The sequence below is a fragment of the Talpa occidentalis genome, unplaced genomic scaffold (genome assembly GCF_014898055.3).
Source record: "Talpa occidentalis isolate TD23 unplaced genomic scaffold, MPIMG_talOcc4v2.1 talOcc4.14, whole genome shotgun sequence".
Lineage (NCBI taxonomy): Eukaryota > Metazoa > Chordata > Mammalia > Eulipotyphla > Talpidae > Talpa > Talpa occidentalis.
This window is the reverse complement of record NW_023601433.1, coordinates 21,296,864-21,324,725: the sequence shown is the minus strand read 5'-3', so window position 1 is coordinate 21,324,725 and position 27,862 is coordinate 21,296,864. Positions and strand designations below refer to the sequence as shown.

The 27,862-nt window shown below is 37.0% G+C and overlaps 1 protein-coding gene across 14 annotated transcripts in view; it reads right to left on the bottom strand.

The window, feature by feature from the left end:
- The window catches only part of DNAH14 (dynein axonemal heavy chain 14), a 276,008-nt gene that overhangs the window by 102,495 nt on the left and 145,651 nt on the right, over positions 1-27,862 (bottom strand). For 13 of the 14 annotated variants that reach the window (XM_054694831.1, XM_054694834.1, XM_054694835.1 and 10 more), the window contains 12 exons: positions 26,549-26,633; positions 24,760-24,968; positions 23,497-23,749; positions 20,010-20,094; positions 19,201-19,430; positions 18,858-18,974; positions 15,720-15,878; positions 14,511-14,643; positions 13,223-13,278; positions 12,030-12,217; positions 3,873-4,001; positions 1,782-1,919 (listed from right to left, as the gene is read on the bottom strand). In XM_054694831.1, coding sequence (XP_054550806.1) covers positions 1,782-1,919; positions 3,873-4,001; positions 12,030-12,217; positions 13,223-13,278; positions 14,511-14,643; positions 15,720-15,878; positions 18,858-18,974; positions 19,201-19,430; positions 20,010-20,094; positions 23,497-23,749; positions 24,760-24,968; positions 26,549-26,633 — 1,782 coding nt within the window. The remainder of the gene's footprint in view (positions 1-1,781; positions 1,920-3,872; positions 4,002-12,029; positions 12,218-13,222; positions 13,279-14,510; positions 14,644-15,719; positions 15,879-18,857; positions 18,975-19,200; positions 19,431-20,009; positions 20,095-23,496; positions 23,750-24,759; positions 24,969-26,548; positions 26,634-27,862) is intronic. The other variant, XM_054694837.1, reaches the window with a different exon arrangement.

Sequence of the window (27,862 nt, the reverse complement as noted above, 5' to 3'; positions counted from 1 at the left end):
AAAGGACCTATACAAAGAAAACTATAAAACACTGTTAAAAGAAATAGAAGAAGACACAAAGAAATGGAAAGACATCCCCTGCTCATGGATTGGAAGAATAAACATTATTAAAATGGCCATCCTTCCAAAAGCAATATACAGATTCAATGCTATTCCAATCAAAATTTCAATGTCATTCTTCAAAGAAATAGAACAATTATTGATGAAATTCATATGGAATCACAAAAAACCCCGAATAGCCAAAGCTCTACTGAAAAAAAAAGAAGGGAATGGAGGCATCACACTCCCAGACTTCAAACTCTACTACAAAGCCATAATCATCAAAACTGCATGGTATTGGAACAAGAACAGACATACAGACCAATGGAATCAAATAGAAAATCCAGAAATAAACCCACAGATTTATGGTCAACTAATCTTTGACAAAGGAGCAAAGACTATTCATTGGAGCAAAGAAAATTTGTTCAATAAATGGTGCTGGGAAAACTGGGTCGCTACATGCAAAAGAATGAAGCTTGACCACTACCTCACACCATACACAAAAATCAACTCAAAATGGATTAAAGAACTAGACATAAGACCTGAAACCATAAAATATATAGAAGGAAATATAGGCGAAACACTACGTGATTTGCACATCAAAGACATCTTTACAGACACATCACCCAAAGCAGTGATAGTGAAGGCGAAGATAAACAGCTGGGACTACATCAAATTAAAGAGCTTCTGCACAGCAAAAGAGACAATAACAAAAACAAAGAGAAACCCCACCAAATGGGAGAACATTTTTGCACACAACACTAATGATAAAGGACTGATCACAAAAATCTGCAAAGAGCTGATGAGACTTTACAACAACAAAGAAAAAAATCCAGTCAAAAAATGGGCAGAAGAGCTAAAAAGAAACTTCTCTGAAGAGGAAATGCAAATGGCCAACAGACATATGAAAAAATGTTCAACATCACTTGTCATCAGGGAAATGCAAATCAAAACTACCATGAGATACCATCTTACACCAGTGAGAATGGCACATATTAAAAAAACTAGCAACAACAAATGTTGGCGAGGGTGTGGAGAAAAAGGAACTCTTCTGCACTGTTGGTGGGAGTGCAAACTGGTCCAACCACTGTGGAGAGCTGTGTGGAGATTTCTGGACCTACTAAACATAGAGCTTCCATATGATCCAGCAATTCCACTCCTAGGTATTTACCCAAAGGACACAGAAACATCAATTCCAAAGAACACCTGCACCCCTATGTTTATAGCAGCACTGTTTACAATAGCTAAGCTTTGGAAACAACCCAAATGCCCAAAAATAGATGACTGGATCAAGAAGATGTGGTACATATATACCATGGAATATTACTCAGCATTCAAAAAAGATAAACACATGCAATTTGCAGCAACATGGATGGCACTGGAAGGGATCATGCTCAGCGAAATAAGCCAAAAAGAAAAAGAAAAATACCGGATGGTCTCACTCATAGCAGGAATCTAGAAAACTTAAATAAGGGACCAGGAAACGAATAACTATAAGAAAGTGAAAATCAAAATCAACAAAAAACTACGAACCAGAGACACTTTTAGGGGGGCGGGTGGAAGGGGAGGGATTGGGGTCAGAATGGGGGGGCTGCAATTGTATGGGGAATATAAAAATAAAATTTATTGTTAAAAAAAAAAGAGAGAATTTTCTTTGTATGTTTATGGTTTTAAGTTCTCATATTTACCTTATACTATGCATTAACTTTTTTTTTCAATAGAAAATTAATTCGCTGGGTTACCTGGAATATAGCACATAAGGCACTTTGTGGAGGATGAGGCAATACCAGAATGGAAAAATGTTTGAGGAGACGTGGGCTAATATCCCTCCTCTCAAGGGGAGGAGCACATGATGCAACGAGAGAGAAATCTTGAATAGTCTATGAAAGAGTAAAACACAAAGGTAATTAAATATACCTGTATAAAGTGAAATACACACCTGACGCCAACCCTCAAAGTTGAAACCCATCCTAAAACTAGCCCTGCATTCTTTCTGCCCATCAGTTAGCTATTAGCCATATTTAGTCACTTTCCAATTTTCAGCCTGGCTGGTTCAATCAGATACCTTATGACTCCCATTGCTTCAATACCAAAAATAATTTGTTCTTCACAAGCAATTCTGCCTGTCCAGATAAAGAAAACCCAGCAGTCCTGGTCCAACCCTTGCCCAAGAGGCATCCATGACTCAGAAGGATCTGATCCCAGCCCAGTACAGATAAGAGCCTACCACTGCCAACTACCTTCAGCCAAACCTACATTCTTGCATCCTCAGCTCACCCTCCACCAATAAAATTCAACTCTGATTTTACAGTCTTAATATATAATATAGCTCACTCCCCTGGCCATTTGGAGAGGCAGGTCTGAATCTGGGGCTCCTGCCTCCTACTGAGTGGCTCTGTAATAAAGTCCTTTCTTCTCCTAAATACCAGGGGGGCATATCTTTGGCATTACTGTGCATTGAGTAAATGAGCATTTGATTTCCTGGTAGCATGACCATTTTTCTGGCCCCAAATGGACAAAAAAATTTAAAATGTTTAGGCAAAAAGATTAAAATTATTATTTACTGCAAAACAAAAATTATAATGGTAATAAAAATCTATCTTCTTTGAAATAAACCAATCTAAATGTAATTTCAAGATATGTTACTTCTAGGAGGCTTTCTCATGTCATCAGGAAATAGACTATTTTTCAAAAAGCAATCACTGGAAAACAAGGCTGACAAAGAGAATTCTGGTGACAAAATCAGAATAGCCTAATAAGTGTGTCTCCAGAAAGCCCAGGGTTGACATGGGGTGAGAAGAAGGTTGATTGTTTACAGAATAGCCATGTGACATACTGAAACATCACAGTATTATAGAGTTGGGTGGAATCTATCATCCACTCCTCTCAATGTGGTCCTTCAACAGCTTTCTTTCTGCCTATCCCAATGCCCAGCATCACAGAAATCCCATCAAAAGCCTGCCACGCTATTTCTGGTCAGTTCAGGGAATTTCTTCAGGTTGTGCATTCTATATCCACTTCTTGATTTCTCTTTTCTCCCATCTCCTAGATTCTCTCTGGTGGGCTACTTCTAGATTCTTATCTCTGCCTTAGACTGATAGTGGTTCAAGCTAGTGTGGATCACCCAGGACCCTGGGTTGAAGTCTGTCGGAGACATGAAGCTGTAACCACCATCTAACTTTTATAGATGAAGAATGAAGGTCCAGAAAGTTGCAGAAAAGTTGGTTCTGGAACACGGGGTGGGTGATTTCCAGAGAAGACAAGAAATAGGAAGAAAACTGCATTTATTTTATTTTTTTTAAACTTAAGCCATTCTAATTTGGTTCAATGTAACAAAAATAAATGCACAGAAGTTCTCCCTGGGCAATTTTTTGACTTTGCAATACTTCTGAAAATCTGTGATCTAAGTTCTTAAAAACAAAGATGAATTTAATTTCATTAATAAATATGTAAAGTAATCTCACATAGAGATTAAGAATGTATTTGTTACACTGCATTTTTACTAGCTTTTCTCATGTGTTTCAATGGCTACTGCATTAAAAATATAATTATTGATCATTTAACAACAGTGAGCATTACTTGACTTAGAAACAAAATCTGTAGGACATACTTGTAATTTTTACTAAGACTTAATTCTACTAAAAATAGAATTTCTATAAGCTTATGGACCTGTACAAAATTGCAAAGATGCAGCTGGCATGGTTAAGGATTTAACTGTGTTTTATATCTCCACCTGATGAGGTTTTATCACTCAATTTACACAACATTGTTACAAATGTTTAATTTGTTAAGTAACAATATTTAATGTGAACAAACTTTTAGTATATACCTACCTTCCATGTAAGTTTTTCAGTATCATAAACTCCTCCCATTTCTAGTAACTGTCTGATTAATTCCAGGGCCGGCTGTGTTCCATAGACATCTGGTTCTGGCATACTCAGATCATCAATGAATATTATAGTCTTAAGGAAGAAAAAGTACTTTAAAACATATTAGTACTGTCTTTCTTTAAGTTACAAATTAGAACTATTAATTATGCTATGGCATAAGAACAAAGTTGCCTGTGATGTCTGTTTTTCTATCAAAAGGCAACTGGGGGGGGGGTTCTCCCTGGTGGTGCAAGGGGTTAAGATGCAACACTGTGAAGCTATTGGCAGTCACCGCAGCATGACAGTTTGATCTCCAGCCAGGGAGCTGACCCACATGGTGCAGCAGACTTCTCCTGACTTGCCTGCTGCTCAGTGTATTTCAGTTGATCCACCTGTTCTGTTCCCCATTCTGTCTCTGGTGAATCCTCTTACTGCCTGCACCACTGGCCTATACTCCAGTTCTTGTAGCATAAATAAATAACTCTTTTTTTTTAAAAGGCAACTGAAAATTTCTATTTTGAAGACGTGATTTTGGAAAATAATGCTACCTATAGTATTATGTCAAATAATACCTATAGTTTTACGTCAAATAATAGTTACAATAGTTATTTTTACATTTCTACTTCAAATGCTGTTGTCATGAATAACCAGCAGAAAATTCAGACACATTTCCAATTTTTAATTTGTGTTACTTTTTCACTTTTGTAAGTATTATGCATTGAAGTATGACTATATTCTTTATGCATTAGTTTTATTTTTTTAATTAAATAATAAATTTTTTTTTATATTCCCCCATACAACTGCACATGCCCCATTCTGACCCCAATCCCTCCCCTCCCGGCACCCACCCCCCAAAAAGTGTCCTGGTTCATAGTTTTTTGTTGATTTTGATTTTCACTTTCTTATAGTTATTCTTTTTCCTGATCCCTCATTTAAGTTTTCTAGATTCCTGCTATGAGTGAGACCATCCGGTATTTTTCTTTTTCTTTTTGGCTTATTTCGCTGAGCATGATCCCTTCCAGCGCCATCCATGTTGCTGCAAATTGTATGTGTTTATCTTTTTTGAATGCTGAGTAATATTCCATGGTATATATGTACCACATCTTCTTGATCCAGTCATCTATTTTTGGGCATTTGGGCTGTTTCCAAAGCTTAGCTATTGTAAATAGTGCTGCTATAAACATAGGGGTGCAGGTGTTCTTTGGAATGGATGTTTCTGTGTCCTTTGGGTAAATACCTAGGAGTGGAAATGCTGGATCATATGGAAGCTCTATGTTTAGTAGGTCCAGAAATCTCCACACAGCTCTCCATAGTGGTTGGACCAGTTTGCATTCCCACCAACAGTGCAGGAGAGTTCCTTTTTCTCCACAACCTCGCCAACATTTGTTGTTGCTAGTTTTTTTAATATGTGCCATTCTCACTGGTGTAAGATGGTATCTCATGGTAGTTTTGATTTGCATTTCCCTGATGACAAGTGATGTTGAACATTTTTTCATATGTCTGTTGGCCATTTGCATTTCCTCTTCAGAGAAGTTTCTTTTTAGCTCTTCTGCCCATTTTTTGACTGGAGTATTTTCTTTGTTGTTGTTGAGTTTCATCAGCTCTTTGCAGATTTTTGTGATCAGTCCTTTATCATTAGTGTTGTGTGCAAAAATGTTCTCCCAGTTGGTGGGGTTTCTCTTTGTTTTGGTTATTGTCTCTTTTGCTGTGCAGAAGCTCTTTGATTTGATGTAGTCCCAGCTGTTTATCTTTGCCTTCACTATCACTGCTTTGGGTGATGTGTCTGTAAAGATGTCTTTGATATGCAAATCACGTAGTGTTTCACCTATATTTCCTTCTATGTATTTTATGGTTTCAGGTCTTATGTCTAGTTCTTTAATCCATTTTGAGTTGATTTTTGTGTATGGTGTGAGGTAGTGGTCAAGCTTCATTCTTTTGCATGTAGCAACCCAGTTTTCCCAACACCATTTATTGAACAAACTTTCTTCGCCCCAATGCATAGTCTTTGCTCCTTTGTCAAAGATTAGTTGACCATAAATCTGTGGGTTTATTTCTGGATTTTCTATTCCATTCCATTGGTCTGTATGTCTGTTCTTGTTCCAATACCATGCAGTTTTGATGATTATGGCTTTGTAGTATAGTTTGAAGTCTGGGAGTGTGATGCCTCCATTCCCTTCTTTTTTTTTCAGTAGAGCTTTGGCTATTCGGGGTTTTGGTGATTCCATATGAATTTCATCAATAATTGTTCTATTTCTTTGAAGAATGACATTGAAATTTTGATTGGAATAGCATTGAATCGGTATATTGCTTTTGGTAGGATGGCCATTTTAATAATGTTTATTCTTCCAATCCATGAGCAGGGGATGTCTTTCCATTTCTTTGTGTCTTCTTCTATTTCTTTTAACAGTGTTTTATAATTTTCTTTGTATAGGTCCTTTACCTCTTTTGTTAGATTTATTCCCAAATATTTGATTTTTTTTCTTTCGATAATAAAAGGGATGTTTTTTTTGATTTCTTCTTCTTCAGATTTATTGTTTGTGTATAGGAAGGCTACTGACTTTTGCATGTTGATTTTGTATCCTGCCACTTACTGAATTGATTGATAAGTTGAATTAGTTTTTCTGTGGAGTTTTTGGGGTTCTCTCTGTATATTATCATATCATCTGCAAATAGTGATAGTTTGACTTCTTCTTTTCCTATTTGGATTCCTTGTATGTCTTTCTCTTGTCTTATTGCTCTGGCTAGGACTTCCAGTATTATATTGAAAAGCAGTGGTGAGAGTGGACATACTTGTCTTGTTCCAGATCTTAATGGAATTGCTTTCAACTTTTCACCATTGAGGATGATACCGGCAGTTGGCTTGTCATAGATGGCCTTTATGATGTTGAGGTATGTTCCTTGTATCCCAAGATTTTCAAGGGCTTTTATCATGAATGGGTGTTGCACTTTGTCGAAAGCTTTCTCAGCATCTATTGATATTATCATATGGTTTTTATATTTCTTTTTGTTGATGTGTTGGATAACGTTGATTGATTTTCGGATGTTAAACCATCCTTGTGTCCCTGGAATGAATCCTACTTGGTCGTGGTGAATTATCTTATGGATACATTGTTGGATTCTGATAGCTAAAATTTTATTGAGGATTTTTGCATCAGTGTTCATTAGGGAGATTGGCCTGTAGTTTTCCTTTTTTGTGTTGTCCTTATTCGGTTTTGGTATTAGTGTAATGTTGGCTTCATAGAACGTGTTTGGTATTGTCCCTTCCTTCTCAATTTTTTGGAAGAGTTTTTGAAGGATAGGCACTAATTCGTCTCTGAGTCTTTGATAGAATTCATTTGTAAATCCATCAGGTCCTGGGCTTTTGTTTTTGGGAAGGTTTTTGATTACCATTTCAATTTCGCTGCTTGTAATTGGTCTGTTTAGGTGTTCTATTTCTTCTTTATCTAGCTTTGGGTGATTGTAGAGTTGTAGGAATTTGTCCATCTCCTCTAGATTGTTGTACTTGTTTCCATATAACTTTTCATAGTAGTTACTGATTATTCTTTTGATTTCTGCTGTGTCCGTTGTGATTTCTCCTCTTTCATTTATGATCCTGTTTATTTGTGCTTTCTCCCTTTTTTCCTTTGTGAGCCTGGCTAGGGGTTTGTCTATTTTATTGATTTTATTGAAGAACCAGCTCTTGGTTTCATTGATCTTTTGGATTGTTTTTTTAGTTTCAATTTCATTTATTTCTGCTTTGGTTTTTATTATTTCTTTTCTTCTACTGGTTTTGGGGTTTTTTTTTTGTTCTTTTTCTAGATCTCTGAGCTTCGAGATTAGGTTGTTTCTTTGAGTTCTTTCTTGTTTTTTGATGTGAGCTTCTATTGCTATATATTTTCCTCTTATTACTGCTTTTGCTGCATCCCATACATTTAGGATATTAGTGTCCTCCTTGTCATTCAATTCAAAGAATTTTTTAATTTCTTCTTTTTCTCCTCGTTAGTCCAGTGGTCTTCCAGTAGTGTGGTTTTTAATCTCCATGAGGTAGGATAGTTCCTTGCCTTCTTTTTATGGTTTATTTCTAGTTTGATGCCTTCATGGTCAGAAAAAATGGTTGGTATGATTTCAATCTTGGTGTATCTGTGATGTTTGTCTTGTGCCCCAGTATGTGATCGATCCTGGAGAATGATCCGTGTGCGCTTGAGAAAAATGTGTACTCCGTTTTTTTGGGGTTTAGTTTTCTATAGATGTCTGTTAAGCCCAAATGCTCTAGGTCCTTATTTAGAGCTTTAGTTTCTTTACTTATTTTTTGTCTTGTTGATCTATCCATTGTTGATAGTGGTGTGTTGAAGTCTCCCACTACGTATGTGTTTTCTCTGATGTCTGTTTTCAGAGAGGACAACAATTGTCTATATATTTTGGTGCTCCTTCGTTTGGTGAGTATATGTTAATGAGTGTTATTTCTTCTTGAAGTATTGTCCCCTTGATCATAATGTAGTGACCACTGGGGTCTCTTTTTATTTTTTTGAGTTTGAAATCTGTTTTATCTGATATAAGTATAGCTGTTCCTGCTTTCTTTTTTGGTCCATTTGCTTGTAGGATTGTTTTCCATCCTTTAACTTTAAGCCTATTTTTATCTTTTGTAGCTAAATGTGTTTCCTGGAGACAGCAAAAGGTTGGGTTTTGTTTCTTAATCCAGGCTGCAACTCTGTGTCTTTTTATTGAAGAGTTTAGTCCTTATACATTTAGAGTTAATATTGATATGTTAGCATCTGTATTTGCCATTGTGTTTGTCTTTCCTTTGATTTTATTTATTTATTCTTTTAATAACTTTTTTTTTTTTTGGTCTTCTTTCGTTGTTATTCATCCCTCTGAGGTTCTGGCTTTAGGATTCCTTGTAGTATTTTTTGGAGTGTGGGTTTAGTCGTAATGAAATTCCGGAGTTTCTCTTTGTCTGGGAAGGTCCATATTCTTTCTTCAAAGAGGAAGGAGAGCTTTGCGGGATAGAGTATTCTTGGTTGGCATCTGTTTACTTGGAGTCTGTTGACTATGTCCCTCCACTCTCTCCTTGCCCGTAGTGTTTCTTCAGAGAAGTCTGATGTCAGCCTGATTGGTTTTCCTTTGAATGTTATCTGTCTCTTCCCTCTTGTCAGCTTCATTATTTTTTCCTTGTCCTGGATTCTTGGGAGCTTTACTATTATGTGTCTTGCTGTGTTTTTCCTTTCGTCGTGGAAGTTTGGTGTTCTTCTTGCTTCTTGTATATCAATTTTCAGCTCCTTCTTCACATTTGGGAAGTTCTCTTCAATTATCTCCTGGAATATTTTCTCTGTTCCTACATCTCTCTCCTCTCCTTCTGGAATTCCTATAACTCTTATATTTCCTTTCCTCATGGAGTCAGATAGTTCCCGAAGTCTTTCTTTGTTCTTTTTCCTTCGTACTTCTCTTTCCTTTTCTGTTTTTTTGTTCTTTTTATTTCTGTGTCTTCAAGAGTACTTATTCGTTCTTCCATTTCATCTATTCTGCTTTCATTGCTTTTCCCAGAGTTCTTTAGTTCCTCCATTAATTCTTTGATCTCTTGCATTTCTTTTACTTCCCTTTTTAGGGACTCAATTTCATTCTTCTGACCATTGTTTTCCCTTTTTAGGGACTCAATTTCATTGTTCTGACCATTGTTTTCCCTCTTTAGGGACTCAATTTCCTTCTTCTGATCATTGTTTTCCTTTATGACTTCTGCCACTTTTTTAATCAGGGCAATTTTAAATTCTCTTTCTGGAAGGCTCAGAAGTTCTTCCATGTTACTGTTGTTGCAATCTGGAGGGTGGTTTTCTTTTTGTGGTGTGCTTCTTTCCTGAGGCGTTGTTAGGTTGCGTGTGGTTCTTCTACTCCCTACTGTCTGTTTTCTAATTTGTCGTATGCATTGGGACACTGTGTTGCTCGGACTGGCCGTCATCTTGGGTGAACTTCTCCGCTCCCCTCTGGCTCCTCCAGGAACCATCTCTGGCTTCTGTGGGGGCTTTCTTCTGGTTTCAGGAAGTCTTTACTGAAGAAATGTCCCTTTTCTAAACTGGCGAAGCAGGACGCAGTCCCTGTACATCCAGTCTCAGGCACACACTTCTGTGTGCCCGGTCTGCCCCGGACGTGGGTGCCTGTTCCCTCTGTGGGCTCCGACTGCTGGTTGGAAGGGGCCTGGCGTGGGCTAACTTCCCAGCTGGCCACTGGGTCCTCCAGAGGCCTTCTGCCCTTTTCAAGAAGTCTTAAGAAATTTCCCTGTTCTATGGGGTGTTAGTGACTTTTTTTCTGGTCGCTAGGTGGCGCCAGAGATCTCTCCTATTGTCCTTGGGGGGCTGTTTTTCAACTCCCTCACCCCTGTGAGACAGGGAACAGAGAGCGAGAATGGTAGGGTAAACCTCAACGGCTTTGGGGTGCTGTGTCTGCCTTGTGCCCCACCGTCGTGGAGAACCCACGCCCAGAATTTCGTGCCCCGGGTCTCAGTTCAAAGCCCTCAGGTCCAGGACGCGGGCGGTAGCCCAGTTCAGTGGACGGGAATGTCGCCTTTTGCACCCAGCTCCCGTGCCTGGGCGCCTGGTTCCTGCTTACTCAGGGAGGGACTTTCACCCCTGTGAGGGTCTCCGTGCGTCTCCCTGCAAGCCTAGGTCGCAGGCGCGGGGACCTGGGCAGCCGAGATCCCGATCCGCGTTTGCTTTTCAAGCGCGCCAAGCGCGCCGCGCAAGCTTACTGGCAGCCCGGGCTGTGTGGGTGTCTCCTGGGGTCTTTGTTCTTCTCTAATGGCACCTGGAGCCATTCGCTCACCGCCGTGGTGGATCCTGCAGGGTTCTCCACAGCTCCCGTTCACGGGGTGTGGTGGCTGCAATAGTTCCTTTCCACTCACAGCCCCGCTTGCTGCGTCGTTTGTTCTTGTTGGCCGTTTTGGTTTGTTGTTTTCCTCCTCTCTGCCGGTCGGAGAGTGCCGCCTCTGTGGGCGGGGGAGGAGAGCAGGGTTCTGCGCTTCCCTCTCTTCTAGTCCTCTTTTATGGCCACTTTCTTCTTCGGGCAGTTTGCTGGCGTCACCCGTTTATCTTCCGTGTCCCACTTCTCACTGGGACCTGCCGCTTTCCCTCCCTATTAACTTTTTTTAATGGGAGATCTTACTCGCAGCGTCTCCTCGCCGCCATGTTGCTCCGCCCCCTCCCTCTCTATGCATTAGTTTTAGATTGCATACATTTTTGTAAAAATAGTAAAATGTTTTAAAATACAAATAATCACTTATTTTGAATTATTTAATTTGCTACTCAATTTCATTTAATTAAACCATTCAATTCCCCCTTTTTTGTATCACAAACCAGATGATTAAAGATAATTTGGCCTGACTGAAATTTCTCTTGCTTACATTTTTCATTTGTGTGATTTGGTTGCCCAATTATTATCCTTTCCAAAATCCTAAAATATACCAAATTAGACAAAGACCTCCAAATTTATCCAGCCAAAATCAAGGAAATCTAAAGTAAGCCCTTAAAAGCTCTTGAAATCAGTAGCCACTGGGTTCAATGCATGCATGAAGGAACAGCTGTAATTTTCTTATTAATGTATCTTGCAAATCTCTGGACCCTGAAATGGTTTTAGGCTACAAAACTAGAGTCAATAGTTGGTAATTTCAACTTTGACACAGGGTTTGGTTTAACAACAGGACAGTTAATAATGTGCTAGGCAGACAGAGAGTAAAAAGAAGAAGCATCTATCACCATTTCAAGAAAGAGTTGCCCAAGTTATAGTAAGGCGATACTCTTGATACCTTCCCCTAGGGCTTCACGTACCACATTTCTCTTCTTCTTAGAGTTCCGAGTCATGGTAACATGAAGAAGTGTGCTAAAACACACAGTAACCAAACATTTAGTCATTTTCCATCCTTCCTATCTGCTCATGTTTAATTCAGATCCCAGTTGCTTCGTTTGCTTGAGTAATTCTGAGTCAGTGTAATTCATCATGATGGAAACTGAATTACATTGATTTTAAAATTAAAGTCTCCATTATAAAGTGCATTTTCCAAGAACTTTCAGGAACATCCATTCCTGAAACTTACCTTTTTCTGTTTATGAGCATCAATTAAAATATTTGTAATTATTGCTTGGGATGTGTTTTACTTACCCTTTTGCTTTTTGGTGCTCCAAGGGTGTCTTTAGTTCTTCTTACTAACTTCTTAAGGATCATCTCCTTGGCTTTGGCAGCTGTCGTATTGATGCTAAAATTTATTGCAGAGACCACAATTTCTTTATTATCATATCTGGATGAATTTTTATCATCCTTGATTTTAACTCCTGGATTTGTAGTTTTATCTATAATGCCAAGTATGGAAGAAATGTGGAAATATATTGAAATAACACTCAAAGAATATTTTTCTTGAAGGTGTTAAGAAACATGGAAATTAATTTTATTATATTGTTCTCATTTTCAAAAATTTACTCTGGCTATAAATCAGAGAAGGAACACCAACTTTGAAATGTTTCCAAATGTTTCCTTACTTTGCATAGTAAACAGTGCCTCTTAGCAACAACAGCCAAACACAACAGCATGAAAGCTTAGAGAACCCTCTGTCCATTTATTCACATATATGCATAACTCTTTATAGTTTAAAAAAATTTAGATACAACACACAAACATTTATATTTGTTAAATTTATAATGAAATTGTTCATGAAAGAAATAGCACCTAGGTGTATCCACCAAAGGCATGTCCATTGGGTCATAATCTCTGAGTGGAAATCACAGAGAGGGGTTGTTTGGGATGGTGCTGTAACAAATGTAAAGATAAAAACAAAACCATAAAACTCATCAGGCAAGAATCTGGTGCACAGGCCCCTCTCCTTTCTTACAGCCATCTCTCGACCACTCCTTCCTTTCTCTTAAGAAGTAGAGTTTCTGCTCTCTCTCCAAACTACTGAGTCAAAACTTTCGAGGATAAGGTTCCTTAAGCTCCACATGTTCTATTTCATATGTATATATACTTTTCTATGATATCTATTATATAGATTTGAGAGCGCCCCACAGAATCATAACTATTTCTAAAAGCATCAAAGAACCTGAATATTTTTTTCAGTATTCCTAGGCTTAGTCTACAATTCCATTGATACACTAGTTTCTGTTTTCTGGTAAGTAGGTAGACTACTGTTCTACCAAAACATTGCAGCTTTGGAGTAGATAGAATGGTTTGAGAGGATTTGGGATATTTTTCAGGACTTTTTAAATTGCCAACTGCAATTTTCATTCTGAGGTTCGAATGATGCGAGATGACCCGTGTATGTCTGAGACAGGAAGGTGTTGGAGCTGTTGTGTAATACATACCTTGGCTTCCTGTCTTAGGAGTTTCAGAAATCAAGATGCTGATATTTTGTTTCAGACTGTTGAAGTAAATGTTTCAGCAATTAGTTTCTTTAACACAGTAGCCATAAAACAAAAACCAAGTAAAGGATCAGTGTGTGCTTAATTTTCTATCTCTTACAAGGAAACAGTCTTTCTTTTTCTTGGTCACATTTTACAGATAAAATTAGTGTCACCATTAGAACAGAGAAACATTAGAAAACATGGTCATGCTAAAAAAACAAGCTGGGGAAATTCATAGGCTATGGGGCTATTGGGTGTTTTCTGTAGATAGTAAGCCATTCACTCACTTTCCCTTTATAAAATGCATTTGCCCTATGGATCACTCAACAAAAGCCTCATTCACCTTTATTTCAATATGACTTGAACAAAAGTGGTGTTGAGAATAAAGCAGATGATTCCAAGCTGTATTGTGGAGATAGAACATACTGAACTAGCAGAAAATTTGATGTTGGTTAGGGGAAAAAGTGTTCTCAAGGAGTGTCCACTTATGGGAGATAGATTGGTGCGAGGAAAGGGAGGGATTCACAGATGATCCCTAGGTTTCAGGCTTGAGTAACTGGGTTTCACTTATTGCAGTGAGAAACACCAGAGGAAGAACAGGTTTGGAAGAGAAATCAAGAGTTATGTTCTGACTATATTAAGAGGCTCATGAGATATCCAAGTACACATGTGACATCAGCAATTGATGTGAGTCTAATAATTACAAGGAAGGTCTGGCATGGGGCTCCCACAATTCCATCTTCTTATGCAATTCCATAATAGTGGGCTGCCCTAATATTTTAAAGGAATGGAATTAACTTTAAAATTTTCACATTTTTTGCAATTTAGATTTTGTTTTCATTTGTTTTACCTCAAGGAATGACAGAGATAGCGTTCTTTGTAAAAAATATTTTTATATTTGATAGCAAAGAATTATATCTCTAGTACAACAAAACCGATTATATGCAGTACTTTATTTGTGCATTTAGGTATTTTTTCCCATGAGGGAAAATAAGTTATAGCTGTACTTTGCTATGGAAAAAAAAAAGAGATTTTTTAATTTAGTCATATTGAAAATAAAAACAAGAAGTTCTATTTAAATAATTAATCTAGTTATTAATATTTTAGAAAAGTGACAATTATCTTCTTAACACCTAAATCACTGCATTTTTATGTAATAGGTTTGCTTTTTAAAATAGGGGACATTTACATATGAAAGCAAACATTCTTTTTATCAGACAAATTAAAATTAGAATTTAATATATACAACCTTTTATTTTTAATTTCATTATGTAATAGGACTTCCCCTAAAGTTGATCCATATTTCACATCAAATGTTCCAAAATCCTCTAGTTTTTCCAGCATTTGATTAATGGTAGTTGTTTTCCCAACACCAGAATCTCCTAAGGGAAAAATATACATTAAGTTAGATTTATATGCAAGAAAATAAATAGATGCTAATATATTAAATTTAAGCAGTAATATATTCTTGTATTTGAAAATTGCATTAAAATTACCTTTTTACTATTCCCTTTAAAAATGTGGTTAAGAGTAAACCAGGAACTTAATATGAAAACCACACAAATTATTTGATTACTACTTATCTCTCTCAAAATCTAATGTTCATATAAGTCTATCACAAATTATTTTTGCTTATAGCACAGCAAAACTACTTTACCACATGAATTAATTGCCCTAAAATTTGTTGCCAACACGAATTTGATGATAAATTCCTAACTGTAACATAACAGGGAGTCATAGCTTTACAATTCACCAAATGGTAGGTAAAAATCATAACTAAACTGGAGGCAACATATGGGTTATCCTAGAGTTCTACCTTCATTTTTCTTGAATTTGAGTATGGACCTGGGAAAAATATTGTCATATAGTCTCTAGCAAAAGGCTACACAACTTAAAAACTGGGAAACAGAACCCACTGAATGGGTTGAAATGAATGTTAAGGAAGAGTAGGAAGGAAGTGCATTGAATTACTCAGTTGATAATGGAAAAGGATTGAAAAATTTTATCATAGGGTTGGGAAATTGTTAGGCCATTTTTAGAAAATCAGGTAATTTCATTTTATTCTTTCTTTGATGCAGTGATGTGTGTAAATTCAAATTAAGCCAGTCAATGTTACTGTCATTAGTAGCGCTCTAAGGACCTTGGCCAATAGGCCATGGAGCCATATATATAAATTATTATATATTGTTATATATTAATCTAATTATTTATATTAATCTAATAATTCTGCTTCTGGATTTGTCTTGATGGTAGTGAAAAGATGAAGATTTATAATGTCCTGGGTTGTCAAATTTGTGAGGAAAGAAGTATTCACCTAACATTGGTAAAAAAACATAATCAATTTTGTCATAAAACTTTTAGGGCATATTTATTCCCTCTTGCAAAGTACAAATAAAATGGTTAGGCTGACTGATTACTAATCAGCCTGAAATTCTCCCTCTTTAAATATTTTCAATACCTGTGAGAAGTACAGGACAGGAATTCTTTAAAAGAAGGCTTATGAGAAAAGAAAGGCATGTTGTTTCTCTGGTAGCAGTAAAATTCATGTTCTCTCCATACCCTGCTATCTTCAAGAGATTTTCACTGTATCCTTGAGGATCAGCTAGTATTAAAGTTCCTAAGTTAAAAATTAAAAATGTTTCAATTTCTTCTTAATGTATTACCCATAAAAAATATCAATAATATTCTTCAATAAAAATAGAACAAAAAATAGTAAAATTTAGAAGCAATCCTGAGAAAAAAGGAAATGGAGGCACCACATGACCTGACTTTACCCTATATAAAGTAACAGCTTTGATCTGACCCAAGAAACAGAATCAAAAACCCTAAACCCAAAAATACATCCACATATATACTTATACTTAATTCATGACAAATGTGTCACAACCGTACAATTGAGAAAGGAATGTCTCTTTAACAAATGGTGCCAGTAAAACTGGATGGTAAATTTAAAAGAATGATTTGAATCATTCTTTAACGCCATCTGTACAAAAATTAATTCTAAATGGATTAAAAACTTTGACATAATATTCACAATATTAAAAAATACAGAAGAAAACATTAGCAATGTGTTTCATGACTTTTATGATAAAGGTATTTTCAGAGACTTGGCTGCTATACCAAAGTAAATAAAAGCAAAATAAACAATAGGAATTAACTCAAATTAAAGCTTTTATACAGTGAAAGAAAACATTCTTAGATTAAGATATCCCACTGCCTGGAGAAAATATTTACACATTACACAACTGGCCAGGGGTTGATATGCAAGATGCACAAGAAACATACACTATTATATATTCCTTTCAATTGTATAATCTAAAAGCTGCAAGTTCACTTTGTTCATACACCACAGTCTTGAATTGTGTCATGAGGCCATCTTAGATATAAGGGAGGTTTAGCTGGATGACCAAGTGCCAATGAATCTTCTATAGATAGAGAGTCAGGAAATAACGAGAATTGACCCACAAGTAGTCTGTGCGACACAGGTATCAACAGAAAAAGTATATGGAAAGATAAGTGAAGGTCAACTTAACACAATATTGCCAATTTTTATTATCAATTAACTTCTCCATCATTTTCCTTTGTATTCATCAAAGTCCTATTTTCCCATCTTGTTACTGAAAACAGAAATACTTTATTTCCCTATAGCCCCACACAATGAATATGGCATACACATTAGAATATTGCTGTATTAATGCATATGGAATGTTTATTAAACATTTAAAAATACTGGGCCTCCCCAGTGGCACAGCAGGTTGAGCGCAGCACTGTGAAGCTGTCCGCAGCCGGTTTGATTCCCAGTCAGCCAGGGAGAGTCCCACACAGTGCGCCAGACCTCTCCTGTCTCACCCGCTGCTCCCCTCAGCAGTGTATTTTGGTCCTTCTGCTTGTTCTGCTCCCTGCTCTGTCTCTGGTGGATTCCCTCACCCTCCTGCTCCTCTGACCTATACCCCAGTGCTTGTATAAATAAAATCTTTTTTAAAAAATTATTTAAAAAACATTTAAAAATACTGAGTTTTAAAATACATCCCCTGATGACAGATTAGATTAGAAATATTCTTTTGGAAATTAAAAAAAATCTTATCATAAGAGGTGATTTTTGAAGCATGAGAAGGATCTGACGTTTAGATCCCTGTTAAAGATTTGAGTTTGAAAGCTGGGGGTGGAGGGAATAAATTTCTTCTAAGTACTCTACCGGCTGTTAGGGCATGTTGGGATTACAGGAAGTAATGTTTTAGATTAGAGAAAATACCTCTGGTTTCCACAGACACATTTATGTTAGTGCCAACACTGGGTCATTTTATATATATATATTTCAGAAGTATTTTAAATATAGCTACATGTGACAAATATTGTGCAATAGAGCCTTGGTATTTCCAAAGGAAATTCATTCATGTAGACCTTTGTGGATGTTTCATGATTTTGATATAGCTGGTTGCTTTCTGACAGAAAATCTTACAGCCATATTTTGAAATTCTTTGATTAGGAAAACCTGCCCTCAAACTTATTCAATTCAATTTGTATTTATTGAATTTCTTCAAGAATACTTCATGAAACTTGATGATTAAGTTCCTGTCTCAAACGTCAAAATACAACAATTTTCTATACAATTTTTCTTTTGTAGAAACAGAAGATTGAATAATTTATTGTATATGTGTATTTGTCAAATTATGTTTATACTTTTCTAATTAGCAGTTTCCTTCACAACCAAGTATAGCTCTTCATGCATGCTTTTCCATGTTGGAAGTGGTTCCTTATTTATACAAGAACTGGGGCACAGGTCAGAGGTGCAGGAGGGTGAGAGAATTCACCAGAGACAGAGTGGGGAACAGAACAGACAGATGGACCGAAGACACTGCTGAGGGGAGCAGCGGGCAAGGCAGGAGAGGTCTGCCACACCATGTGGGTATCTCCTTGGCTGGCCGGGAATCAAACTCACACTGCAGAGGCTGCGGACAGCTTCACAGCTCAGCGCTCAACCTGCTGCACCACCGGGGAGGCCCGTTTCTCTTTTCTACTTTCAAAAATATTCGTTGATTAAAATGATAAGTATTTCCATTAGTAAGACTTTCAGTGAAGCATAGCTTTACAGTGGACAAGAGCATCAATCAAATATATTCCAACTTTCTCAGAAAATAATTTTCAAAGGTTATTTTTTATTTTTTAAAAGATTTGTTTGTTTGTTTGTTTGTTTATTTATTTATACAAGAACCAGGGTACAGGCCGGATGCACAGGAGGGTGAGAGGATTCACCAGAGACAGAGTGGGGAGCAGAACAGGCAGACTGACGAAATACACTGCAGAGAGGAGCAGTGGGCAAGACAGGAGAGGTCTGCCGTGCCTTGTGGGACCCTGGCCAGCCAGCCAGGATCAAACCGGTGCTGCAGAGGCTGCTGACAGCTTCACAGCGCTGTGCTTAACAGCCTGCGCCACCAGGGGAGGCCCAAAGGTTATATTTTAAAGGGACATGTCTTGTACATATAATAGCTAAACAGATTCCTATACAACCTTTGAATACATCAGTCCTCAAAGCTGCTGACATGAATACCTATACATATAAATGTAAATATATGAGTATGAGTGTTATAATTATTACCTCGTTGAATAATGGTTTGAATATTAGGAAGTAATTCAGACCATGGTATGAATTCACATTGCTGTATATCCACAAAATACCCAAAGACAGAACATTCACCAGTTGGTAGGCTGATGTCTACATGCAGAAAATATAAATAAGTAAATCCAAGTAAGAAAGATGTGCATTTATGGAATGTTTCACTATGATATGATCTTTATCTGGAAGATATTTTTGAAATAATATTCACCAAGGGTGTATCTCTAAGATGGGCTTAATGAATATAAGCCCAATGATTAAAGAGATCCAAAGTAATATTCTAGAGTAAGCGTAACTGGCATATCTCCCTCCTCCCAAAACTTACTTATATGTGGGTTGTATTCAAATAATTCACGAACAAGTTTGTCAAAATCACTGGTTACTTTTGCAAGAGAAGTAGATTCAAAACCTGAATACAAGAGTATATCATCTTCATGTTCATCTTCACGTTTTAAAGTTCCTCCAAATGCCCACATAAATGCAAACACATAAAGCTTTTGAATCATTACTTTTAATTTATCAGGATTTTCCTTCAGACTCACTGCATTTTCAGTCCTGGGGTAGAAATACATATGAAAGTGTGAAGGTTTAAATATGCACAAGATACCTTTTGCCTTTTGGGACTCTGCATAAATATTTTTGGATTAAACATGCAGCATATAAGATTCCAAAAGTGACTCTCCTGTCCTGCAAAAATGGCACAATTCTAACACTCTAGTTTCTATAATTTATTGAGCACAAACTAAATACCAGGCATTATTCTAGATACCTAGCACATCACATTATTATTCCAGTTTTATAAATGAGAAAATCAAAGCTCAAAAACATTTAGCAACATTTCTTATCTCATAAATACCACATTCATGAAATGTATTAATATCAATTTTATTTCTTTCTAAAATTTGTACAATCTGGAAAAATGTATTTATATTATTCATAGAACTCAGTATCAAAATTTGATGCTCTATTATTAGATAAAAAGGACTCTGAGTTGGAATATAATTAATTCAAAATGGGTTTTCAGATTAGGAAGTCACAAAAGTGTTTTTGGTGTATTGACAGGTAATCAACCCTATGCCTATATGAATATCTGGTACGTTTTAGGGACTAAAACATTGAAAGAATGTAGCTGACCTCTTTTCTGTATGTTCAAATTTGACCAAAGCTTCTAAAGGTGGAGAATTTGTTTCTTCAATGGAAATGTCCTTCAAATCTTCACCTTAAAAGGAAAAGAAAAATTTTCTAGAATTATCAGTAGACCTAAGATTTAGCAGGTTAATTACTGAGGTTAAGTCTTTAACATTGTTTCTATGTGAACAATCATAGAACCATTTTGTTTCACATCTGGTATCTAGAGTTAACTAATAAGACCATATTAGGAGTAACTTTCTAAGCAAAAGAGGAGCAGAGAATGCCCCTGGACTGTCTAAATCAATCCGTACTTATTAAGTATAAATTTGCACATTTTGGGAGCCTTCATTCTGTTCTGACACCTTTTTATATTTGATCCTAAATGCAAATTTCAGAACATTTAAGTGACTACCTCCAAATATGGTGCATATTACAAACTAAATAATAAATAGGTATTTACTCTGACTTTTTTCCTAGCTTCTTCCACTGATCACAGTTCATTTTCAGTCTTCTTTATTTTAGTATTTCAGGTTATAAACTTCCTTCTGAATTACCCACAAGCTTTGAAATATAATTCTTTTGTTCTGTATGTCTTTATTACCTACCTCTCCCTTCAGAATACAAACTTCATTATGGCTGAGATTTTGTCTTAGAGGAAAAATTCTCTCACTCAACCTTGGCTATACAATACAGATAAAACCCAAGGAAAAAAGCTTAAATAAATTTAATGAGAAATCTTTAAAAAAATAAACACTGTAGACAAAGCTTCCTTGAGAAGACAAGGCACTCATTCAACCATTACTGTTATTATCTCGTTAGCTAAAGTCGACTAGTAAATACACACATACTGATTACTATGTTATTATTTCTATTATTTTTTTCTTATGAAAAGGTGCATTCTAATTTTATTTGTGAGATAGGGAAAGTGATTTTCTATAATATTGGACATTTTTGTTTTAAACTTTCTAAAGACTGTGGACTCTAAATATTTCTTTTAGGAACCTACATTTATTTAAATGTTATAGAAAACTGCATTTGTTCATTTGATGATTTTCACTAAATTTGACATAGGAGGTTCTTTGGCCAATAATATTATAACAGTTAATTCACTACTTGTAATACTATCTTTACTCGGTAACTTCATCAGTATATGGATAGCTTGACTTCACTGGCAGATGAGTGTGTTGGCTTTCTCCCTACAGACCTTGTGTTTCTGAAGAGTTTGTTTCCACAAAGTAATGGAAATGTGAGTTTTTCTTTATCAGTCTATTTTGTTTCCTGCTGTATCCATGGTGCCTAAAACAGTGCCTGGCACATAGAAAGTGATCACTAAGTACATATTGAATGAAATAATTCAGTTCTTTTAAAGAATTTTTAATAAGCTCTCCCCTTTGACCCAAGCATTACTTAGGACCTAAGCACTTTTTAATGTCTAATCTTTATGGGTTTTTTTCCCCTTTAGTTATATATCTTTTTGATTTATCATTTAATGGTGGAGTGGTCAGGAAACATAGCCTGTGTAATATACTTGAAATATTTTGAAGCCTTTTTTTTTTTTTTTTTTTGGTAAATGATCTATGGATGCTCAAAAGAACAAATATTCATTTCTTCAGTACAAATGTCTATCTCCCTCTTACTATCTTGGCTGGGGTAGGAGATAATTTCGAAGACTTTCACTTGCCTTTCCTATGACAGCATTTATTACCCAGGCCAATGATCTAAAGTGGTCAAATTACTTAGTGTGACAAATCTAATTATACATTGGGGATCAGGAATATAAGCACCAGTTTTTGTTGTTGTAATTTGGGGTGTCCCAGTGGACTCCAGTAAACTGAGCCCTAATCAGGATTCCATATTTCATTCATTACCTAATCCTCATATACTCTACTCTAGTGGAAGAGGAGCATAATGATGCTTCCGGTTGCTAAAACTGTATTTATCTCTCCATAGTACAAAATATTTAATTAAATAACTCCAGTTGCCTTTGGAGAAGGAGCATTTTTGTAAACGTGCTCCATGACTCTACAGAGGGTCTAAGCCTCCAGAGAAGTAGTTGAGTTCAGTGGGTTCTGGTCACAAAAACTTTGTTCAGGTCTAGAAATGGGCAAGGATCATGATATTTTATTGAGAAAACTATTCTTAACTTTCTGGTCCTTGATTTCTTCTCATGGTACAAGCTAATGTTTGATAATATATTTTGTTCCTAGGGGTGCTATAGTCTATTAATCATCTTCATAGTTCCCTAAGAGTCCTATTTGCCCACATACCACACCCTCTTGCATTCTGCTGGTCACCATTGGACCCTCTTGTTTCAGGACCCCACTACCTCCAGTACTATCAGTGAGCCAGGTTCAGTAATCGTTTTCCCTGTTGTCAGCTCTGTTCTATAGAGAGCCACCAGTGAACATTTTAATAATACATGCCTTTGTGGGTTTACAGCAGTCTGGGGGTTCAAAATGTGAGGTGAGAATTTGTTCAGATGCCCAAATGTTGGGGTTGCTTGGTTAATATTCTTTGGGATTTGGTCACTTGGTTTATTAAATCCTAGTCCTGAGCTTTCACTGCCCTCCACCTACAAGAAGTAAGCATCTCTTTGTACGCAATCTGAGAGGCCTTCTGAGAAGGGTTGCTAAGATATCTTAACTATGATTATTGATTTGTTTATTTAACACTGTTTGGCTAACACTGGGTAGGCTCTTACCATTAATCTACATGGAAAAGATTTTGAGTCTTCCCAGACTCATAAAATAACCTACCAAACCATAGGAGATAAGAATGTTCTACTTTCAGGGCCTCCCCTGGTGGCACAGCAGTTGAGTGCTGGCCTGCAAAGCTGCCCGCAGCCTCTGCAGCGCAGGTTCCATTGCAGGCCACCGGCGAGGGTTCCACATGGCACACAGACCTCTCCTGCTGTGCCTGCTGCTCCCCTCAGCAGTGTATTTCATCAGTCTGCCTGTTCTGCTCCCCGCTCTGGCTCTGATGAATTCACTCACCCTCCTGCACTTCTGACTATACCCAGTGCTTGTTTAAATAAATAAATCTTAAAAAAAAAATTCTACTTTCAGATAGTGAGGGAAACCTGTATACTATTGTGATATTTTGGCTTCTTCTTATTTATGTTTTACTATTTCCATGTTCTTACTTTTGCATAATTACAGCTTACCCTAGGATTTTGGATAGATGTTTCCCACAATTTCTATCTGAGAATCTTTAAAACATAGTAAAACTATTCTTCCCTAATACTCTATGAATTCTTTGAACTCATTTTTCTGTTATCCTTCAAAACTTAATGTGTTTCATTTTACTTTATTGATATGCTCCTCTGTAACTGAGTTTTAGTTGTACCATGTGCATGTCTGCTGTTGTTGTAAGTAAACTAAAAATTCCTGACTTTTTCTTTTATAAAATCTAATTAAAACATGATGAATAATTGGCATTTATAAGCTCAGCTATTGTATCATTAATATGGTTTAGGGAATGAACAACTCACTTTGTCCAAAGCCTCCATTTTCATGAATGAATTCAAAGAAAGCATCAAGAATTCTGCAGAGGGTTATAACAATTGTTATGTCCTGTACAGGAAATGGCTGAAATTTCTTGTATTTCTTTATAAACTGTAGTCCATTTGTGATGCTATTTTTAATCATGAATTCAAGACAATCCACTCCCGATTGACTCATAATTTTAGAAGTCTTCATAAGCCATGACTTAATGTAAGGCTCCCAACCCAGATCAATGGGATCCTAACAATAAAAAGTATAAGATCATTTTATGTCAATCAGTAAAAATAGTGTCTTCCTGCTTTCTTACTATCTCCCCACTTCACAACTGCCCCCTGCCAAACATGGTTTTAAATTATCATTCATTAAAGGGCAAGTTATCAAAAATCATTACCCTCCCCTGAAATTATTGGTGATTTTTAATCATATTCTTAAAAGGCAAGCATCTAGGTGATGTCTAAGGAGGTAAACTGTGTATGTGGTCAGGGGAACTGCTGTTCCCCTGAAGGTCAGCATTGTCTTTAGCTTTATTTGTTAAGTAGATCAAAACATAGAGCTGATCTAGACTAATAATTTAATTTATAGAAAACACAATTATTTGTGTCTTCTACCTCCTCACCTTTCTTTTGATAGTGTTTCACAGGCCTGAGAGTATGGAATGCGTGTGAAAAGGATAATCTTTCCTCTTTTGGAAAAAGAATTTACATAAGCAGCCTAACTTGTCTACTGAAAAGTATGACTTATAGTTGTGGAAAATACTAATAACACTCCATTTACTTTGTAGTATTAATTATAGTAGTAATTATATTCATATTCATTTCTGGGTTAGGAGGCTTTAAGGAACACAAAACATAACTACTGGGATCACCATGCTGGATATAGAGGCAAAAAAAAATAAGCATAAAAATTTCTGTAAAATAGGCCCTCCCCGGTGGCGCAGCAGTTGAGCACTGGGTTGCGAAGCTGCCCGCAGCCTCTGCAGCGCCGGTTTGATCCCCGGCCACCAGTGAGGGTCCCACATGGCACACAGACCTCTCCTGCTGCCCGCTGCTCCCCTCAGCAGTGTATTTCGTCTGTCTGCCTGTTCTGTTCCCCGCTCTGACTCTGGTGAATTCTCTCACCCTCCCATGCTTCTGACTGTACCCAGTGCTTGTATAAATAAATATATCTTTAAAAAAAAATTGTGTAAAATAATAACTGGTCTTTATACTAGACAACAGATTTTGTTAGGAAATTTGTTTTTGAAAACTCACCATGTAGACTATTGCACATCGACTGACAATAGCAGGGCTAGCCTGGGAAAGAGTGTCCACTTCAAAAATCACTCTTATTTTTTCAGTTAAAGCTATTCTCTCACTATTGGCTAGGCATAACATTCCAGTTTCATCTAGCATAGAGTTTATATTTTCCACCCAAGAGGCATCCACGGGGCCATCTAAGATAATCCACTGCCAATCAAAGTCTAGAGAGAAAAATATTTTTAATGTAACAGAATGATCTCAGTCTTCTTCATTACAATCTTGCACATTTTCTATTTTATTTAGAAAATACTCATTAGAATTTTCATTAAATGAAAATGATAGCCTAGAAAACACTAGGGTGAATGTGTTTATAAGCAGTCTCTATTATCTATTAAAATTAATATTCATGCCATATACTTAATGTACTAGATATTGCTTTGATAGTCTTAGATTGCTTAAAATCTGGATAAGAAACTGATCTATGAATATATCTTTTGTATAATAATATGATTTGCAAGTTTCTCTCTGTCATCCAGGAACATACTTAAGATATGCTGCCTCTGGGAATAGCAAACAGAAGTAAGAGCCCTTCGAAAAAAGAAGGAAATAAACAGAAAACAGACTTAAGAGCATTTTACATTGGGAACCCACTTACCTCTCTTTCCACATTTATACCCCCCATCTATCTTCATATTTTTAGAAAATATGGATCAGGATGTGGGGGGCCATGAATGGTTTACCACAGATGAAGATAAAAGTTAAGCCCTGATGATAAGCATCCCAGAAGAACAGGAGAGCAGAGCCAGGATCCAGGTGCCACCACTGTAAAATGCTCTTAAGTCTGTTTATTTCCTTCTTTTTTCAAAGGGCTCTTACTTCTGTTTGCTATTTCCCAGAGGCAGCATATCTTAAATATGTTCCTGGATGACAGAGAGGAACTCGCAAATCATATTATTATACAAAAGATATATTCATAGATCAGTTTCTTATCCAGATTTTAAGCAATCTAAGACTATCAAAGCAATATTTAGTGCATTAAGTATATGGTATGACTCTGACTGGCTGAAATACCTGTCTTGGGCAGTCTCAAAATCCCATTAAGGAAATTTATTATTTGCAATCACTGTACTCTCCCAAGCCAAATACCAAAAAGTGGCCTGCAAAGCTTCATGGATTCTAAGAAAGCAGGCACAATAGTGGAAGTCTCTGTTTCAGAGTCTGGAGTAGATATGGCGCACATGTTGATCCCGTAGGTCTGACGTGGAATAAAGGAAGCAATGGTTGGGCTTCTGCAGTAAGCCATCCACTCCTGCTGGTGAGGTACTCGTCATGCACACTCTCCATTTCCCTGGTTCATGGCAGAGTGTAGGGTGTATAATGTGTGTACCATTCATTTTAGATGAATATGCTTGCATTGTGTGATTGGGCCTGGGAATGTGGAGTCCTACTTCCAAGGCCATACTGTTGTAGTCACTACGCTGCTACTCACTCCACACCTTTAATGTCATTCTACCTTTAACATATTTTGGTTCTTGTGAGACAAAAATGATCCTTTATTAACTGAAAGATCTATATAAGTCCAAGCATTTAGATAACATAATTATATACATCTAAACTGCAGTATAGTATATGGTCATACTACACAAATTTAAAATAAATACATTAGAAAAATACAAATAGTACAAGAACAAAATATCACTGATTGATAAATGTTCTTAAAAATACAAGTAAAGCAGCTGTTGGTTCAATTTATCTTCAATGTTGATTAGTCATCTTTTCCAAATTTAATGTTAATACTTACTTTCTGGAATTTTACCCTCTTTCTCTATCTTCTCAAAAATATTATCATTACTATTTGCTGTATCAATGGATTGAAGTTTGAAAACCTAAAACATGCAATTGATTATATTAAATTTTTATAGTATATTGATACTTTCTTGAGTGAAAAAGTATGAAAGGCAGATATCAACATATACCCAGCACAGTAAAATATATCAGATTTGTGACTACAGGTCATTTCCTTTCAGAAAATACCTTTAAGTTTTTTTGTTTTTCCCATAAAGATAGTACACACTTATTGAATAATGTTTTAACAAGTAACAAAGCACAAAAAGATAAACATGGCCCAAGGTGCTGCCAGAGAAGTTTCCTTGCTTCATTCTGCAGAGTGTCATCTATAGAGGAAGCAGACAGACACTACACCCAGAGAGTCCCGTGGTCTGGGACATAACAGGAACACCTCCTGGACATCAGAAATCAGCACAGACTACTCTAGAGGGCCATGAAGGAGACTAGTGTTTCATTCAATAAGAAGTAGGGAGGAAAGAACGCCTGGAGACAGGTCTGGAGAGGGAAGCCATGGTAAGAACTACAGCACTGCTGCTTGTCAGTGACCCCAGACGGGGACAGCAAAATGAGGTGGGGGCACACACCTTTCCTGAGGGGAGCTACATTCGGAGAAACTGGGGTGCTTCATACAGGCTGGGTTCCCGTGAAAAGAACATGGACAGTACATGGAACTGAGCCCCAATCCTCAGCCTCTCCAGGACTGGTACTGACCCAGTGAACAGCACTGACAGCACAAAGACTACAGGATCTGAGGTCTGAAACATGAGAGGGATAGCGACAGTGCCAGGAACACAAGTCCGCCCTCACCTCAGCACATTTATACCAGCAGCTGGGCCTTTCCAGACCCCTCCCCTATCTCTGACCCAGCAGCTGCAAGATCAGGTCTCTGGACCTTAGAAGACAACAAAGGTCAAAAAACTAAAATGCTAGCCCTTCGAAAAGTAGTAGTAGTTCAAATCTCACAGTGACTGCTGTAGATAGCTTTAAAAAATATATAGAAATCTAAAGCAGCAAAAGGGCAGACCAAAAAAAAAAAAAAATTCAAAACATGATTCCCTGAAGTCTCAAGACAATAGGAAATAAAGGGAGAAAATAACTATAAATCCAGGGCCGCCCCTGGTGGCACAGGCAGTTGAGCGCAGCGCTGTGAAGCTGTCCGCAGCCTCTGCAGCGCCAGTTCAATCCCGGCGGGCTGGCGAGGGTACCACATGGTGCAGCAGACCTCTCCTGTCTCGCCCACTGTTGCCCTCAACAGTGTATTTTGTCA